The sequence below is a fragment of the Prionailurus viverrinus genome, unplaced genomic scaffold (genome assembly GCF_022837055.1).
Source record: "Prionailurus viverrinus isolate Anna unplaced genomic scaffold, UM_Priviv_1.0 scaffold_86, whole genome shotgun sequence".
In the NCBI taxonomy this organism is placed as follows: Eukaryota; Metazoa; Chordata; class Mammalia; order Carnivora; family Felidae; genus Prionailurus; species Prionailurus viverrinus.
The window spans coordinates 1-18,117 of record NW_025927648.1 but is presented as its reverse complement, the minus strand read 5'-3'; the positions used below and the strand labels follow the sequence as shown (position 1 = coordinate 18,117).

Genomic DNA, 18,117 nt, shown 5'->3' with positions numbered 1-18,117 from the left:
GTTTGAGATGCGGCTGGGGACACCCAGGGAGCAGGGAGCCCGGCCAGGTCGCTGTAGGGCACGGACCCTGGTGCCCAGGAAGGCCGCGGAGCAGAGACTCCCGGGAGAGCTGAGACGCCAGTTTGGAAATTCAGTAACTCTGCCGACCATGCTGTCACCCTCCAGGGCTTCTAATTTGTACCCAGAGCACGGTGGAGACCCACTGTGGGTTGCCCACTGTTGTTCTCATCATCTGCGTTGTTATACAGACGATGAAAGACACCGTGCGAGGCAGGAGCTCGTGGGCGGGCGGGGAAGACGTGCACGGACCAAGGGCAAGTATTTGGGGCCCTGGACGGAACTCCCTGATTCCTGGGCCTTGTGTCACCGACAGGGTATGAAGTGCTTGGAAATGAGTGGCTTTAGGAGGGAAGCCTTCTTGCTGGCGGCCAGTTCCTCGTGACTTAACACTCACTTTCTTTATTCGTTTATGCGGCTTACTTGGCTCCTGGAGGGCTGGGACTTTGAGACCCTTAAACATGAAGGGCCCACCATGAGAGCCGTGTGGTGGCGGGCGAGGAGTGTGTTGGTGGGGAGGAGGGAGGGTTGGCTCCATGGAGGAGTAGGTGAGCCCGGGAACTTTCCAGGCAAAAGAGCCAGATGGGGGAGTGGAGACGCAACCTGATGGGGCTGGAGAAAGACGGTTCTGGAAAGGAGAGGAGGCTGGAGGGATTCTCTAACGGCCACGGCCACAAAGACAACCAGTGAGGGTAGGGTGGGTGAGACATACTCCTCCAGGCTTTCCCCCTCCAGAAAGCAGCCCCTGGGGCTGTTCACCTGTCCTCTGGAATCACAGGTGAGAGGGTCCCAGATAAGGGTGGCTGTTGGGGAGCCCTCTGCTCCCACCCTCCTCCCTTCCCTCTCCTCAGAGCCCCCTCAGCCACGTTCTGCCAGATGAGACAAAGGGTCCGGCCCTGGGAACTCCTCAGAAAGAGTCTTTTCCAGGATTTGGAGTGGAAGCGGGAGGCCGGGACAGAAAGGGAGCAGTGGTGGCCACAGGACACAGAGCAGGGACAGCAGGGGGGAGGAGTGTGGGGTTGGGGCCGGATGGTGTCGCTCTACGCCCTACGCCTGCCAGACGGGGACCTGGTGCAGGCCCCTCACACTCGTGGGCCTCGGTTTCTGCTCTGTAGCAGTGGAACAATGGCTAAATGCAGGGCTGTCCTCCCTGACCCTGCAGGCTGTCCATCCGCCCTGACTTGTAGGGCTGTCCACCCTGACCCTGCAGGGCTGTCTGTCCACCCTGACCCTGCACCTCTGCTGGTCAAAGGCCAGGAGCGGGAGCCTGGACTTCCCCCCGGGCCAGCAAGGGGACTGCTTCTCATGCTGGGTGGAGGGGGGCAGAAGGACCTGCTGGAGAAATGAACCGTGCCTTTCCCCTCCTCTCCTCCAGTCTGTAGCCTCATTTGTTCTGCCTCCTGGGAAGGGTAGACACGTCTTCTGAGGTCTGTCTGAGGTCCAGAGAGAACAGGGGACAGTAAGAGCATCTTTGTTTGCGTTAATTTATATATTTATTTATTATTAATTAATTTATTTACTTTGAGAGAGAGCAAGACAGCGTGAGCAGGGGAGGGGCAGAGAAAGAGGGAAACACAGAATCTGAAGCAGGCTCCGGGCTCCGGGCTGTCGGCACAGAGCCAGACGCGGGGCTCGAACACGAGAACCGCGAGATCATGACCTGAGCCGAAGTCAGACGCTCAACTGACTGAGCCATGTAGGCGCCCTGGAATTAAAAAAAAAAAAAATTATCTTTATTTATTCATTTTGAGAAAGGGAGGGAGAGAGAGAGAGAGAACAAGAGGGGGAAGGGCAGAGAGAAGGAGAGACAGAACTCCAAGCAGGCTCCTCGCCACCAATGCAGAGCCCGACGTGGAGTTTGAAGTCACGAGCTGCGAGGCCGCGACGTGGGCCGAGGTCAAGAGTCGGATGCTTAACTGACTGAGCCAGCCAGGCGCCCCACCCTGGAATCATCTTTAATTTTCTTACTGTGATAATACTATTGTGATTATGCAGAATGCTCACATTCTCAGGAAGAAATGCCGGTAGAAGAAGCTGGGGACGGAGGGTCCTGGTGTCTGCCACTTCCGGATGGTTCCACACAAAGGCTTACACGGAGATGCAAGGGTGCCTGGGTGCGGACGTGCATGCACGAGACGGATACACATGGAGAAAGAGGAAGCAAGCGTGCTAACCTGACACCCTAGTTGAGTCGCTCTAGTCTCCTTTTCATAGATTGGTTGAAACGAAACCACCGGTCCAGTACAACATCCCATTTTACAGATGAGGAAACTGAGGCCCTGTAAGGGGATGGGGCCGGGTCAAGGTCACAGAGGAAGCGACCGCCCGAGCGGAAATTTGCACCCGGGATCTCCAGACAGCCAGGCTTTGAGGTTCTTTTCTTCGGATTCTTTGTCCTAACCGTTTGTCCCACACATCGGCATGGCTTTGGGCCCTCTGATGCTCCGTCCAAGGCCAGGGACTTACGCTTGACATTCTGCTCCAAAGCCAGCTGTGACCCGCAGACAGACGCAGCAGAACAGAAGCAGAGACCAGAGGTTACCGGCAAGTCACTGAGACCAGAGGTGACAGCCAGGAGTGGCAACAAGGGAAGTGACGACAGAATTCAGACAACCTTGAACCCCGGGAATATTCAGAGCGAGGCTCGGGGACCCCAAGGGCATCGCTGCACCCTGGGATTTTGTAGGACTGCGATCCCGGACAGCTGCGAACCTGGGCTACCACACGGCAAACGACCCATCTGGGAAGACGGGGTTCCCGTGAACTTTGAGGGCTGACTTTGCCGTGTGGACTGTGGTGGCTGTCGTACGGGCACGTCTCATCTGACCAGTGAGAGTAGCGCTCCTGGAGAGCAGGGGCCATCCTGTCGCCACGTCTGGGCGCCGTCAGCGTGGAGTCAGGGTGCTCGGGTCCGAATCTGGGCTCTACTGCTTACCAGCTGGGTGCCTTCGGGAAGCCTGCTTAACATCTCTGAGCCTGCGTGTCACGGGGATAGTGACAGAACCTACATCACAGATTGATGGGAGGGGCAAATGACACGAGCTGTGGCCCAGAGTCAGAAGCCCCGTCTCTACTGGGCAGAGTGAGTGCCGTGATTCTCCAGGGAAGAGAGTCCAGGCAGAGGAAGGGCAAGGGGGTGGCTCAGTGTCTGTGGAGCCTCAGGGAAGCCGGGGTGGCGAGAGGCAGAGAAGCAGGTGCTGAGATCACCGCGTGGGGTGGCAAGCGAGTTTCGTCTTATGTTTGCAGCGTTTCCATCATTTTTGTGCTTTGCTTCTTTTCGTGGAAACGTATCGGCTTCCTGTGTGTTGCTGACACAAAGTTCCCCTCGACGATAATGCGCGGCGAGAAGAAAAATCACTTTATGGAAACATGAGGGGAATAGAATACAGTCCGGAAATCGCAGGAATCACAGACTGTCCCGGGAAGGCTACATTCAGGAACGGAGAAGGCGGTTCTCCCTCGCTTGGCTTACTCCGCGGCGCCAGCCGGTGCGGACCTGGGACCCGACGCCTCACTCGCAGCCTTGGATATCACGGCTGGAATCCCGAACCTGACTCCTATCTCTGAGCTTTCCAGCTGCGAGGCCCAGGTCCCGTCATCTACCTCTCCCTCAGAGTACAGGTGGAGACACTGAGGCCCGGGGAGGCAGGGAGATGCGTTAACCGTTTGTGGGGGAGAACTGGGCCCCGTTTCCATCCGACTCGAGGCCCCGGCTGCGCCCACCCCCGATCCAGGGATTCAGACCCACGCTCCCCCAGAGACCTCACGGTGGGTTGAGTCTGGAGGCCAGGCCTCCCTGGGCTCTGAGGCTCCCTTCTGTGACTCGCCCCACGGCCCCCCGTGGACGAGCTCCCCGTGTGTCCGCCAGTGACTGGAGGGCAGCGGACAGGGAGGGTAGAGGGGTGGAGTGGGGGCTGGGGTCTGTTCCTGGGTGGGTAGGACCTGGCCGTGCTCTGGTCCAGCTGAGGAGCTGACATGTTACAGGGGGTGGGGCCCGGGGGTCCCTTCTGGGCCTGCGGGCATGGGGGCCGCCTCTACCTCGGCCACCAGCACGGGGCAGACATTTCTAGCAATAGCCCCGTTTGCCCCTTTCTGGCAACCGCCTCTTCGGAACTGTGCAGGGAGAAGGGACCCGGGGGGAGGCGGTGAATTCTGACAGTTTGGGGAGCCCGGGGCCTCCTCACCTCTGCTCTGGCTCATCTTACATGTCACCCCAAGTCATAGTCACATCCCCATAGGCTGGTGGAGGACTCATCGGTGGCCCCCGGAGCCCCCACGACGATGTGTCCGGAGCAAAGGATAAGTCACCTTCCTGCAAAAGAGAAGCCACCGTCCCTGCTGCTACAGTTGGGGAGTGAGTGGCCATTCACAAAGCACTTATCCACGGGCTTACGTGCTCAAGGTTCCCCCAAAGATGGGGAAACCGAGGCTTGAGAGACGATCAAGGGATTTCCAGAAGGCCAGTGTGTGCCTCTCTCTCCGCCTTCTTGTGGTCGAGGAGGGAGCAGGGAGAGGGGGACTGGCCCCTGGTTCTGAGCCTGTTACTAGTGTGCAGGTGACCTTGGGCAAATCACTTGCCCCTCGGCTTCCCTGATGGGGCTGAGCCAGCTGATTTGCCAGGGTCCCTCCTCGCCAGAACACGTTCCAGGGGCCACGCTGGCAGTGTCCCCGGTGACTGCTGTCCTGTCCTCACCACTCGTTTGTGACCAGGGTGCTGCAAAGCCTGTGCCCGGAGCCATTCTCTCAGACAGAGGGGGGCACGGAGGCGTGTGGGGGAGGGCCAGCTTGGCCACTCACCGCGTGTGACGGTGGGGAGTCACTTAACCCTGCTGAGCCTCCTGCTTCCTCTTCCATATGCGTAAGCAGAATTAGTGACAATTTGTGGCCACGGCAATGGGCAACCAAGAGAGTCGCCTGCAGTGTTTAGCACAGTGCCCAGCACACGGGAGCGGTGACTGTGAATTCCCCCAGCCGGGGAGGGGGCCTCGGTGTCCCCATCCTGTAGGGCGGGGTTGGCCTCAGTGACTCAAGGCCCCTTCCAGCTCTCTGATGTCTTAACGAGAAGACTTCCTGCCAGCCAGCCAGGCAGTAACTGGGACAACCAGAGGGGGTTTGGTAAAGCTCAGGGCCACACGATCCTATCTGTGCCAGGTGAAAACCCCAAAAACGGATGGCACTAACGAGAAAACACTCGTCGAATGAGTTCGAACGAGTTCGACCGAGTGTTGAACTCGAAGGATCACCGGGATCACATGTTTTTAGTGTTCAGAAAGTTCAGATTATAATGGGAACTTTTTTCCTTTAAAGAAATGAGCCTAGGAAAATCACCTCTGGTCAGGGTCAGGGTCACTGGCGTGGGGCGAAGCTAATCTATTCCAGAATGTACCTGGCCCCAGCCTGCCGTTCTGCCGTCCCCCCCTGCAGGCGGACCAGCACTTGGCCATGGGGTGGACACACCTCGGACTGATTCCTGGATTTCCTTACGGGCTGACTGACCTTAGGAAGTGAAGGAAACTCTCTAAGCCTCAGTTTCTTGATCTTAAGAATGGGGAAGTAACTACCTACCTCCAAGGGCTGTTGAGAAGATTAAGCTAAATCACGGTATGGGTTTTTGGTTGTGTGTGTGTGTGTGTGTGTGTGTGTGTGTGTGTGTGTTAATCTTCAAGTCATGTTTTTCTAAAGTGCTCATAATGGGATTGCCTGTAGCTTGAAATGCTCAGTCTCCTAGGACCCCCCCCCCCATCCCGCCTCAGTTACTCCCTCCACAGCCAAACCCCACAACATGCTATAGCTCTCCTGGCCTTCCCCTTCCTGGCCCCAAGCCAGTGTCCATGACTTTCTCTCTGCTGGAGGTCCCTGCTCCCACCCTGCCTGCAAGTCGAGATCCCGCCCAGCCTCCAGCCATCTCCCTGTGACAGCTCCCTGGCCCACAGATGTTTTCTCCTCAGTGACTCTGCAATTTTCACCTTCAATCAGCCTTTGCTCCCCCCGGACTTGTCTCCCCGGCTGGACTGTGGCCCCGCCTCTGTCTGTGGCCCCCACTGAGTAAATGCTCAGCAACACCCCTGCCTGCCCCTGCCCCTTCCTGAACCTCGTGTCCCCACCCGTCTCTGGAGGGCCTCACCTCTGCAGACCGGCGGCCAGCCCTGCAGACTGTGACGGCCGTGGAGCTCAGCAGGAAGAACTCCAGGAAGGAGAAGCAGAGCAGAGCCAGCTCCAGCCTCTGGATGTAGACCTGGAGGGGAGGGGGGGAGAGGGAGACGGAGAGAGGCCTCCTGGGTATCTGCACCCCTCAGGCTGGCGCAGGCGGGGTCAGACCCAGCCAACATGGGGCAGCAAGGGCTTCCGCCGCCAGGTGTGCCTGGGGGAGGGCGGGTGGGACTCCGCGGGGCCGGGACTGGGTCCTTCTTAGGCGCTGCTCTACGCCCACCTCCCGGCATCTGTGGGTCCTCAGCGAGCATTTATTTGTCTGATGTTGGAGGGCTGGAGAATCTTGTGGGCCTCTGGTGGCACCGCAGGTGGCCTTAAGTGCCATCTCATCCAGCCCCACTTAGATGGGGACACTGAGGCTCAGAGAGAAGGAGCGGGCGGGGGGAGTTGGGCTTAGGACCACCAAGCAGCTGGGACATCTCACAGGGCACCAGCGTGTGGATGGGGAGTGTGTGTGTGTGTGTGTGTGTGTGTGTGTGTGTGAGTAGGCCTGCCTGTGTGCCTGCACATGCGTGTGCATGGGGGAGCTCGATAAGGACCAGCCCCCACCACCGTGGTCAGGGACCTGGTCCAGAGGCCGGCAGCCACCACGTGGAGTGTCGGGCCCACCTTCTGCTCCAGGGGCCCCACGCTGTGCTGAAAGGGCCCTGGGCTCGGAGTTGTAGGCCCAGCTTTGAGGCCTCGCTGCACCCCTGACACTTGCTGTGTGGCCTCAGTCTACGAATTTAACCTCTCTGGACCTCAGTGTTCGCTCCCCTAAAACGGGGGTAATGAAGTAGACTCAGCCTGCTCTGCAGGGCTGCTGAGAGGCTCACCCATAGTGGGGTCACTGGGGCTATGTCGTTTACAGAGCCTTGACCAGGGAATTGGCCATTCTAGAAGGGGGTCCTGAATTTGCTGCTCAGCCTCACACGGGCCCCTCTCCCTCCTGGGCCTCAGGTCCCCTACCTGCAACAGTGGGCTCGGACTCAGTGACCCGAGGCCTCCCGCAGCTCCCTGCCGCAGACCAGTGAGAAGCCAGCATCCCCCCTTTGCCCCGTGCCTCAGGAGGGACAGGGTGGGAACAGATTGGCTGAGGGCTTCAGCTCCGGTGCCTGGGCTCTGGAAGGTTTCCTGAGAGCCAGAAGCATCCTCCTGGCCAAGCCCAAGGCCGCACCTTCCTGGGAGTCAGGGGACCCTCGGGGCTGGGGCACTCACTGTGCTGTTGGGGTACGGGGTCCAGATCGGGAAATCAAACGTCCTCTCCAGAAAGAGATCTTTGGCAATGACAAAGAGGCCCGCTAGCACGCAGAAGAAGCTGACGCCGTGTGCTGTCAGGCAAAGTATCTTCTACAAGCAAAAGTCACAACCGTCGCCCAAAAGTTAGAGACCCAGATCTAGGCTCTGTGTCTAGGCCTGTCAGGTGCTTGCTCCGTGGCCTCAGGAAAGACTCTGCCTGTCTCTGGATCGAGGCTCCTCATTTAAATGTGACTTTCTGAGATAGCTGACCACCGGGGAGGCCCCAGGTGGCTTTCACCTTCTATGGGACAGGATTGGGGGAACCCAAGGGCTGCTTCCCGGCCCACAGACTTTGTACCGAAGAGGGATGTTCCCACCACTGTCTCCCTCTCCAAGCTGGTTTTGACCATCCTGGCGTCAAATATGTCACCTGGTCAGGGCACTGGACGTCCAAATGGCCCCTTACCCATCCCCCCCTCTCCATAGGCTAGAGCAGGAGGAGCCCCAAAGGTGCCCCACGCTCACACACTCTGGGTCTGCCTCCGTCCCCACCCGCCACGGTCCCTGAAATGTCCCCATTCCTCACCGTCTTGGGTGTGAGCCTCTTATCAAGAGCAAACCCTTGTAATGGACAGAGTGTGAATATATGAAAACTCCAACTTGTACCAGGACGGACGTCCCTGCAGTAAAGCCTCCCTCTGCCCAGGCGTAGGAAGGGGGAGGCTTCTGGTTCCGAAAGGGGCCCAGCCCAGGAGGAATGGCAGGTTTTTGCCATGCATCCCCTGCCTCTGTGGGTAAATGGCAGCACACTGCCCTGTTATCTATGCCTCTTGAGAAGGCAGGGGGATAGCCCCAGCCCAGCCCGGCCGGAAGGGCACAAATGTGGGCCAGGCCAGGGCTTGTGGGGCAGAAGGTGGGCTGAGGCCATGAAGTAGGAGGGGGTAGGAAGGGTCCTTCTGTCACCGATGTCCGTCCATCTGGCCAGTCTTGTGTCGGTGTTTACTCTGGGCCCACTCGGGCCACCCCGGGCTGCTCCAGCCCACCTGTGCCTAGAAAGGTGCTCAGACACCCCACGGCTTAGTGTACCGCAGAGAGATGAGAAGACAGGTAAGTCCAACAAGCTGTGGGGATGCAGAAGCCAGCCATAGCAGGTGGGGAAAGACTGCCAGGAGGACGGGGCACGGAGGCTGAGTTTTGAAGAATGATCAGGAGTGAGCCAAAGCGGGGTGAGAACGTGCCACCCGGAGCGGGCAAAGTTCTCAGGCCGCGGACAGGGTGGCACAGAGGAGGACAGAGTCCTGTCTGGCCGGTGGTGTCTCTGGAGATGAGAAGCAGATAGAAAGCGGGCCAGGGCCCGCAGGCCTCGTGGACTTGCTGCTATTGGAGGCAAGCAGGGGTCCTGGGCACCAAGGAGGTGGACGGCCACGGAGGGGTGGGGTCAGACTTGCACTGAGGAACAACGGGTCGGGCTGCGGTGTGCAGACATGAGGCCAGACGGCCCGGACGTGAGGACAGAACTGGGGCCCAGGAAGGGCAGTGGGGGAGGGGCAGACCTCGGGGCCCCGGGGACCCTTCTGCTGTCGGGAAGACTCGTGCCTGCTCCCAGCGAATCCCAGAGAACGGCTTCCCGAATCTGTACTCCACACGGACGCCCTTCACAGAGCTGACCCGGGGAGGACTGGGGACTGGGACGGGAGGGAGTGACCTCACTGTTTCCACTCACCAGATAAGTCTTCAAGACCATGTCCGTCGTTATCACCAAGATCCCTGAAATGAGAAACTGCAGGCCAGATTGGCAACAGTCATGAGGGAGGTCGGGGTCCCCTGAAACCCACAAATTTGCTCTCTTCTGGCTACTGTCTGAGAAAGCCGAGCTCTGGTGGCAAGGAGCTCCCCCTGCCCACCACGTGGCCCATCCTGGACCTGCCCTGGCCATGCTGGTCTCCCCTGTGCACCCGAGCCCCCACACCGGGGATGCAGCTGTGCCCGGCGCCTCCCGACCCCTCCCAAGTCCCCAGCTCGTGCTCGCCCTCCTGCCGATGCGCGTGTCAGGTTAGGGGAGTGTGCAGACAGCCCGGGAGTGCTCCCCTGGGATGCAGGCCTGAAGGGGCCTCCTGGGAGGGGCCGAGAGGACAGAAGCAGCGGCAGGGAGGCTGGAGAAAGGGGTGGGCACATGCTCCCCCCCGCCAGTAGCTCATTCTGACCCACCTACGTCCAGCCCCCAATGCCGGGGTCCCCCAGGCCTGCCCACGGACCCCCACATCCGGCCCGTGTTTTGGTACCTACTCACAGAGGCAGCCCCCCAGAACGGATACCAAGACTTCAGCACCACCAGGTGAAGATCCGTGACAGTAGAGACCAGGTAAGTCCCAAAGAACAAGTGCAGCAGGGCGATGACAACATGGAAAGCCTGGGGGCGGGAGGGAACAGGCAGCCACTGCTGGGGGGACCCGCTGGTGCCCTGCGCCAGCTGGCTGATCCCAGCCCACTGCCCACCTTCTAAGGGATACTGGTGGGTCTACGGGGAAGGACTGGCCCCTTGGAGAGGGAATCCAGTAATTGTCCCTCCGCCTGTGGTGCTGCTGGGGCCTCCCAGGGCGGGGGTGAGGGGGGGTGGGGGGAGGGGACGGAAGAGAAGGGAAGGGGAGAGACTTCTGTTGAGGACTTGCTGTGAGTGACACAGAGCCAGTGCTGGTGCAGGTGTAGACAGCCTCTCCCACCCCTTGGTGGCGTTTTCAGTTTTCAATCCGAGCAGGAGTGTGAAGCAGGGCAGCTGGAGGCTCTCCTCTCTCTCTCCCTCCTCGGGGCTCCCCGGGTGTCCCCCTCCCCCACTTCCAGGGCCCCAGGAAGTGGGCACTCACGCCCAGCTCCTTGAGAAGGCTGCTCCTCTTCCTGGGCTTCTGCTGGTGCCAGGCTGGAGGCAGGAAGCCCAGTGGGCTCGGCTCCTGGGGCAGGTATCTCTGGCCGGGCTGTGTTGGGCTGGGGGTCTGCCACGGCGGGAGCTCCCTCACTTCCGGTCTGTGAATAGTTGTGGCCACTCCATAGCCTTCTGCTGCCAGGACTTGGGCCAAGGACCTTAGCTGCGGATGAGGGAGAGAGGCTGGGGCAGAACGCATCTCATTTCTGGGGCTTATGTCTGGTCAGACTCAGTGTCACCTCTGTTCTCCGGGCCAGGGCCTTCCAGAACAGTCTGCCCTGCTCAGTAACCCCTGAACTTGGTTTGACCTGGAATAACCTGGCTTCTGGGGATGGGGAGGACCGGCCGCTTATAGCCTCTGTGGCACTGCAGGGACACCGCTCCTTCTGGGGCAGAAGAAAGGGTCAAATTCCCAGCCATTGCAAGACAGAACACATCCAAACTGGCGATGGTGGTTCCTCTTGATGGGAAGGAGGATGGAAAGAAACTTCTGCTGAGGACCTGCTATAGGTCAACGCTGAGCCAGGAAGTCAATATTTAACAGTGAGTCAACATTTACAAACATTTTCTCCATTCTTGGCAGTGGGATAAGCACTTTACATGCATTATCCGATGTCATCCTTGTCCCAAACCTCTGGGGAAGTCCTGTGGCTTGTTTCCATGTTGCAGATGAGGCCCAGAGAGGTTAAGCCACTTGCCCAAGGTCACACAGTCAGGAAATGACTGGACTGGGACTCAAAGCCTGGCAGACTGGCTCCCGAGTGCGTGCGCTTAAATCGTTTACACACTGTTGCCTCAGTGAATGAAAGGAAACGTTCTGGATGGTTTAAGAGGCGTGAGAGAGAGGTTGAGGGAAAACCTTGCGGGGGACTGAATTCACCACTTGCTGAGGGTCCCGGTCACGATGTTGTATACCGATGGATGCTGGGGCACGTGGGGCTTGGGGGCTGCCTGGGGACTTAGTGAGAAAAGCTGGTCTTTCCCAGGAGAACGGGAGTGAGGTGGGGTGCGGAGGGGAGGGGAGGCAGTTTATGGAAATCGAGGTAGGAGACGGTTGTCCACGCGGATGGGACTCACAAGTAACGGAAGTGGACCGTTCTTACTCTTTTTTGGTAGAAAGAAAGGGGGGGCGCCTTCCCCTCCATTTTAATTCTCAATTTTAATCCCAACTGAATGAGGTCAGGAGGTGCTGCTTGAGCACCCCCATTTTTGCAGGTTTCCTGCCGTGGGGGTGTGGAAAGCAGGAGGGGGAGAGAGCTTTGGGGAGACTGGGACGGACAAGGGGCCCGGATAGCTAAATTCCAGACGGGGAGGAAAGGAAGGGACCGTGTCCAAGGGCCAAAGGGCCAGACGGGGGGCACGGGCTCCATGCTACGTGATGTGCCTCAGTCCCCGGGAAGTTGGCTCCATTCTGTAAACGAAGACACGAAGCCTCAGGGAGGTCCGAGGACTTGGCCGAAGTCACACAGCAAGAAAGCGCCTGAGGTTTGGGTCTCTGTGTGGTTGGATGCCACTGCTCTGCCCTGGCTGCTGGGCCCTCTGACAAATGTCTCCGTTGGCCTGGTTCCCGATTCAGCGGAGAGGCTGGGGGTCCCAGCAGCTGAGCCCAGATTCACCATGATGCACGACATCATGACGTGACTCTTCGGTGACCTGACCCAGCTACGTCTGGGGATTTGTTCTCTCGATTCCCAGCATTTCGGGCAGAGCCCCTCCGACAGAGCCAGCTGGACCGGTGGGGGCGCGGGGTGGGGGGTGCAGCTGGTGGCAGAGGCCTGTCCAGTCAGCCACCCACTGCGACTGGACTTCTCTGGTGTACCAGGGGAAGGCGGGACTTAGAGCTGAGCCTGGACGCCACTGGGGAGCACGAAAGAAGGAAGATGCCCCGGCCGGACTGGGTCGTCCGGGGAGATCGTGAGACCTCGGTCCCCGGAGGTGCGCCTCGTATCTGGGCTTTCGCTTCCCAGAATGTGGCGGTGGGAAGGGTTCAAATATCCACTTGGGGGTTGTGTTCAGGGAAGCAGAGTAGCCCTTCTCAAGATGTATTCCATGGAACACAGGCAAGGACAGAAAAGGAGCAGAAGAGAAACTCTGGGAAATCCTGGTTATCGACTCTGCCCTCTTTAGCGGAGCGGAGGGCCTGAGAATTCTTGTGCGGGAGCACCGATTTTAACACTAAGGACATTTCCCACACTGGATTGGCCGTGGAACCTTCTTTCTCGTAGTCCATGGACCCTACAGTTGTTCTGTGTGGAACGCTTTTGGGCCGAGAGGCCTTAAACTGGCAAACATTTGGTTCTAGGGGATTTTGGCCTTCTTTGCCCCCGCTTTGGTTTTCTCCTGTGCATATCGTGTGTGGTCGGGGTGCGGATTGGACTGCGATCCCTAGGTGCCACTTCCAATTTCAAACAACTCTCTCTCGGGACAGGGGTCTGCTGCGGGGATGTCCTGCCACCGGGAGGGAGGGGTGCTGAGGGCGGGACTTGGGGGAACCAGAGGGACAGTCTGTCTGCTGTGAGGTTCCCACTTTCTGAGGAGGGCGTGGGCTACGAGCCCTTAGAGGGCTTACACACTATTGCCCCCCGTCTCCGCGCCCCCCCCCCCCCCCCCGTGTCCCATTCCTTCAGAACCTGGTACAGAGCTGCTTGGGTGGAGATGGGCTGATTGGGGTGGGGGTGGGGGGCAGCCAGAGACCCAGGGGGGCGATGGCCTTGGTCCCTCCCCTGTCCCGCAGCCAGCTGAGGCCCCGAAGGCCCAGCCAACCTGGCGTTTCCAGGAAAGCCAACCAGGGCCGAGGTACCCTTTGTTCCTTCAGCTCCTGGAAGCCGGCTTCCCCTAGTGTTTCAGGACAGCATGCTGGTGTAAGGGGACAGTCCCCAGCAAGGAGCCCAGGGGCCAGCAGGAAATGGAGGCCTCCACTCTAGGGTGGAGTCAGGAGGCCTGGATTCTAGCACTGGCCCTGCGTGGTCTTGGGCAAATCCATTCCCCTCTTTGGGGCTCTGTTTTCTCATAATTTGTGTGTGTGTGTGTGTGTGTGAGAGAGAGAGAGAGAGAGAGAGAGAGGGAGAGAGAGCTTCTGGGATTGGAATGGAAACAGCTACAGCCCTTCCCACCTCTAATGGTCAATGGTGGCAGATGGGTTCTAGGCAGTCGGTTCCTCTTTGGGGCAGATGCTGTTGGTGCCCCCCGCTCCCCATTTACCGGGGGGTGGGGCACCCATTGCCAGCTGCTGTAATCGCTGGTGCTAAGGGCTCCTAACTGCTCCCCTCTGGGAGTTTAGTTACACCCCTCCCCCAATCTGTAGTCAATGACTGGCACGGGGTATAAGAGGACAGTCCCTTTGCCTCAGGGCAGGACCAAGCCTGTGCTCCCAAGCACCCCTGGCGTGGGATCAGGCTGAAGCCAGTGGTCAGCTGAAACCACATCTGTCCTTGGATTGTTTCACCTGCCCGTCCTGCTTTTTGCTCTTCTCCCCAGAGCACTCCCTCATAAACCAGTCGCACAAAATCCTTGTCTCAGGCTCTGCTTCTATAGAATCTGACTGAAGACACTTCCTTCCTTATTCCTGCTGTAGGGGACCACTCACCTGGCCCTGGGACCTCCACTGGGAGCTTCCGGCCATGCTCTGCCCTCTGGATCCGACTCAGCGCCACAGAGACAATGCCAGAACATCAGAACATCTTTATGACATTAGACTTTGGATCTTTTCCCTCCTGGCCCCGCCTTCTGCTTCATGCCCAGCAGCCTGTGAGCTGTCAGCATCTTCCCCACCCCCCAAACCCAGGCAGGTAGAAATCCTTGCACCCTCTTTACAGCTGCAAATTTCCTTTGGCAAATCAACCTGTTTACAACGCGGGACAGATGGGGTGAAGAAGGTTGTAAATCTTCATAGAGTCACGGTTGAGCCTTTTAAAATATCTTTCTGGGGGCCTGGGTGGCTCAGTCGGTTAGGTGCCTGACTCTTGATTTCGGCTCAGGTCATGATCTCACGGCTGGTGCATTCGAGTCCCTCATTCGGCTGTGTGCTGACCGTGCAGAACCTGCTTAGGATTCTTTTCTCTCCCTCTCTCTCTGCACCTCCCCCCCCAAATAAATAAATAAAGTTAAAAAAAAAAACTTTCCAGCTTTGGAAAATTTCAGACATTTCCAAAAGTAGAGAAAATGGTCCAGTGAACGCCCGCATACCATCGCCTGGGTTGCAGCGGTCATGGGCTTGTAGCTGACCTTGTCCATCTGCCCCCACTCCTCCCCACGGGGAAGCAGTGCTCTGGGGTCCCACAGCTGCATGTGTAAACATGGCAGGATTTATCTCTGAAAGATAAGGACTCTTTAAAAACACTATGATCCTGGGGCGCCAGGCTCCGAGCTGTCAGCACAGAGCCTGACGCGGGGCTCGAACTCACGAAACGTGAGATCATGACCTGAGATGAAGTCGGACGCCCAACTGACTGAGGCACCCAGGCGCCCCCCCCCCCGTTTTTTTTAAATATATATATATATTTTTAACATTTATTCGCTTTTTGAGAGACAGAGACAGAATGCGAACAGGGCAGGAGCAGAGAGAGAGGGAGACACAGAATCCGCAACATTAAAAAATATTTAAAAAGACGACGATCCTGTGTCACAACTAAACAATTAAAGCATGTGAGGTTTTGGTGCCCACTGGGCTGCACTGAAGCTCAGCGCGGTGACCCTGCGGAGCCCTGGGCAGTACGGTTTGGCGACGACTCCCGTGCGGCACAGAGAGAGCTCCTCTGGCCCAGCCCTTGCTACCTACTGAGCGTCAAACGTCTGGTCAGTGTTCCGGTTTCTCCGATCGTGTCAGGAGCATCTTGTTACCTCTGATTCTACCACTTTGTAGCCGTGAGAGCTCCGGTGAATTATCTGACCTCTCTGGGCCTCAGTTTTTCCCTCTGCAAAGCGGGGATCACAATACCTCTGGAAGGCGTTGCTAGGGGGTTCAACGAGTTAGAATATTAAAATGCTTCCAGCCGTGCCTGCCCCGTGTCAGGGGCTGTGTATGAGTATTAGAGTCACCGTGCGCTCCCAGGGGTCCCTCACACCCAGCCGTCACGCCCACTGCAAGGTCACTTGCCTCTCAGACCTGCCGGACTGGACAGCCTTTCTGCGAGAGGCGAGGCCGGGCCATCAGCGGCTCGGGAAGGTCCATTTCTCCTGTCGGGACACCCACCCACCACCGTCTATAGGCTGGTTGGTGCCCTGTGACCTCCTGTGTTGTGCGTCCCCGCTTTGCACCGATTCGTCACCCACACCTTTAGTTCCTTGATCGTGGGATGAATGTTTTTCTGGAAGCTGTGGTTTTTCACTGGGTTAGAGGTTTCTGCTTCGCCACATAGTCACAAACAACACGCGACGCACACGCACACAGGCACACCCGTCCCCCCCCCTCCCCGCACCCTCGTGCATTAACCGACTCACTCTCAGAAGCGTTAAGGAGCGCTTAGGATGGGCCGGCCACGCTGCTATGGGCTGGAGGTCCCGCAGGGGCGGGGAGTCTGCCCTGCCCTTGAGGAGCTTGGGGGGCTGTGACAGGCAGGATAGGGACCCCCCCCCCCCCCCCCCCCCCCCGCCTGGCAATGTACACATCCTAATCCTGGAACCTATGACTTGGTTACCTGCTGCCGTAGAAAGACTTTGCAGATGCCATTGAGTTAAGGGTCCTGAGAAGGGGGCATCATCCTGGCCTAGCAGGTGGACCCCATGTAATCACAGGGGCCCTCCCATGAAGGAGGCAGGAGGAGCTGAGTCGGTGAGAGCGACCGGAAGGGGCTTCTGGCTTTGAAGGTGGAGGCCAGGGTCACCCCGGCGAGGGTTGCCGCAGGGCCCTGAAAGCTGGAAAAAGCAAGCAAAACGGATTCTCCCCTAGAGCTTCCAGAAGGCACTTGGCCTTGCCAATTACCTTGACCTCAGGACTCCTGACCTCCAGAGGATGAATGTGTTGTTGAAAACACTGAGTTTGTAGAAATTAGTTACAGCAGCTGCAGGAAAACTGATAGAGCCCAGCGGGGAAGAGGGTCAGGGAGGCAGGCAGCTGCCTGGCGGGGACGAGATGTGACCCTGGATGTGTGGCTGTGTGAACAGCCCAGCAGAGGCCACCTCACCTAGACGGGGGAGAGAAGGATGGGGATAGGGAAGGCTTCCTGGAGGAAGTGGCGTCTACACGGAGGTCTGAAGGAGGGTGGAGCTCAGTGGGACAGATGGGAGAATGGGGGGCCAGCAGGGACTGCTCTCCAGGCAGAAGGGTCTCCCAGGTTCAGTACGGCTGCGGGTCACGTGCCAGGGGAGGATGGGGAGAGACAAGAGAGGGGAGCAGGCTCTGTCTCCAGGGCTTTGTAAACCTCCCTGGGACTCTTGGACTTTAGCTTCAGGGCAAAGGAGAGCCCCAAGTGGCAGGGCAGTAACCCCATGGCTTTTGTGCCTTAGAAAATTCCCTCTGGCTGTTATCTAGCCTAGAGATGGGCAGAGCCAGCTGAGAGCTGGGGGACACAGGCTGTAAGGTCAGCTGACGGATGTCACAACGTGGGTGAGAGATGACAGTGGTCCAAAGGTGCTGGGAGGAGGCTGGAGGGAGGGGTCCGAGTTGGAAAGAGCCAGGAGAATCGCGTGGGTGATCATACGTGGGGGTGAATGTGCGGGGACCAAGATGGCTCTCGGATTCTGCCTTGGGCACTGACTGACACAGGGGACCCAGGAGGGAAAATGGTTTGAGCTGGAACAGAGGCTGCAAATTCCTTGTCTGGGAGGAAAGCCAATGCTGGAGCTGGCTCACAGGAGAGGTCTGGGTGGGAGGCAGATTTGGAAGCCAACGTAAGCGCCACGAGGGCAGACACATTGGCCAACTCCCGGTGTCCCCAGAGCCCGGACACACAGCAGGTGCTCAAGAAGCACTTGCCGAAGAGCGTGCAGTGCCCAGAGGAGTCCAGGGGAGGTGAATTTTAAGGGATGGACAGAGCGGTCGTTATTAAAACAAGGCTTTTTAAAAGCCCGTTGATCTTGGTGACAAGGAGGTCACCAAGCATGGCAGCAGCCTTGGAGGAACAATTTCAGCAGAGCGAGTGGGAAGGGAGGAAGCAGACTCCATCAAAAAGAGAGAAAGGAAGCCCGTAGTTGAAGGCTTTTGGGGTGGGTGGCTTTCAAGCTGGGAGAGAAGGGGCACGCTGCAATTTTCACACTTGGAAAATTAAACCGCACAAAACTCCCCGCTGTGAGTCCTCCGATCTGGTCTAGGGATTTTGAAAGCCAGAGCTGGTTGTAACCCCACCCCAACTCTGCACTCGCAGGACCTGGGGGCCGGGGGCTTCCTGAAAGGGGGCAGATGGCTGAACGGCACCAGCCAACTGCCTGCCTTTGGGAAGACCTCACGGAAGGGGCAACAGTCAAATAGCATCTTGAGGCAGGAGCAGGAGCTTGTTAGATGAAGAAGTGTGGGTGCCGAGAAACGCAGCCAACCCGTCTTTGGGATGAAAAAGCAGGAGGCAGGAGGGGCAGGGGTTGGTGGAAAGCACTTGCTTTTGGACCTGGAGAGCCGTGTGTGACACACGGACTCCGACGTTAAGCGGGAGCTAGTTCAAATCCCACCATTGCCTCTCGCTAGCCCAGTGGCCTTGGGCACTTGACTCGATCTCTTCTAGCTCAGTTGTAGAACAGGGATATGGATGCCTGCTCGTCTGGGCTCAGGTGGGGCCAGACCAAGT

General features: G+C 58.3%; 1 protein-coding gene across 1 annotated transcript; it reads right to left on the bottom strand.

Annotated features, from left to right (window-relative positions):
• Positions 1-4,102: 4,102 nt before the first annotated feature.
• On the bottom strand, positions 4,103-14,024 carry MS4A10 (membrane spanning 4-domains A10). Its single transcript, XM_047848569.1, has 7 exons — positions 13,989-14,024; positions 10,347-10,565; positions 9,776-9,895; positions 9,209-9,265; positions 7,465-7,596; positions 6,182-6,292; positions 4,103-4,369 (listed from the first exon to the last, which is right to left on the bottom strand). Exons 1-7 carry the CDS (start codon positions 14,022-14,024, stop codon positions 4,259-4,261), a joined length of 786 nt encoding a protein of 261 aa, XP_047704525.1. The 3' UTR covers positions 4,103-4,258.
• Positions 14,025-18,117: the final 4,093 nt, after the last annotated feature.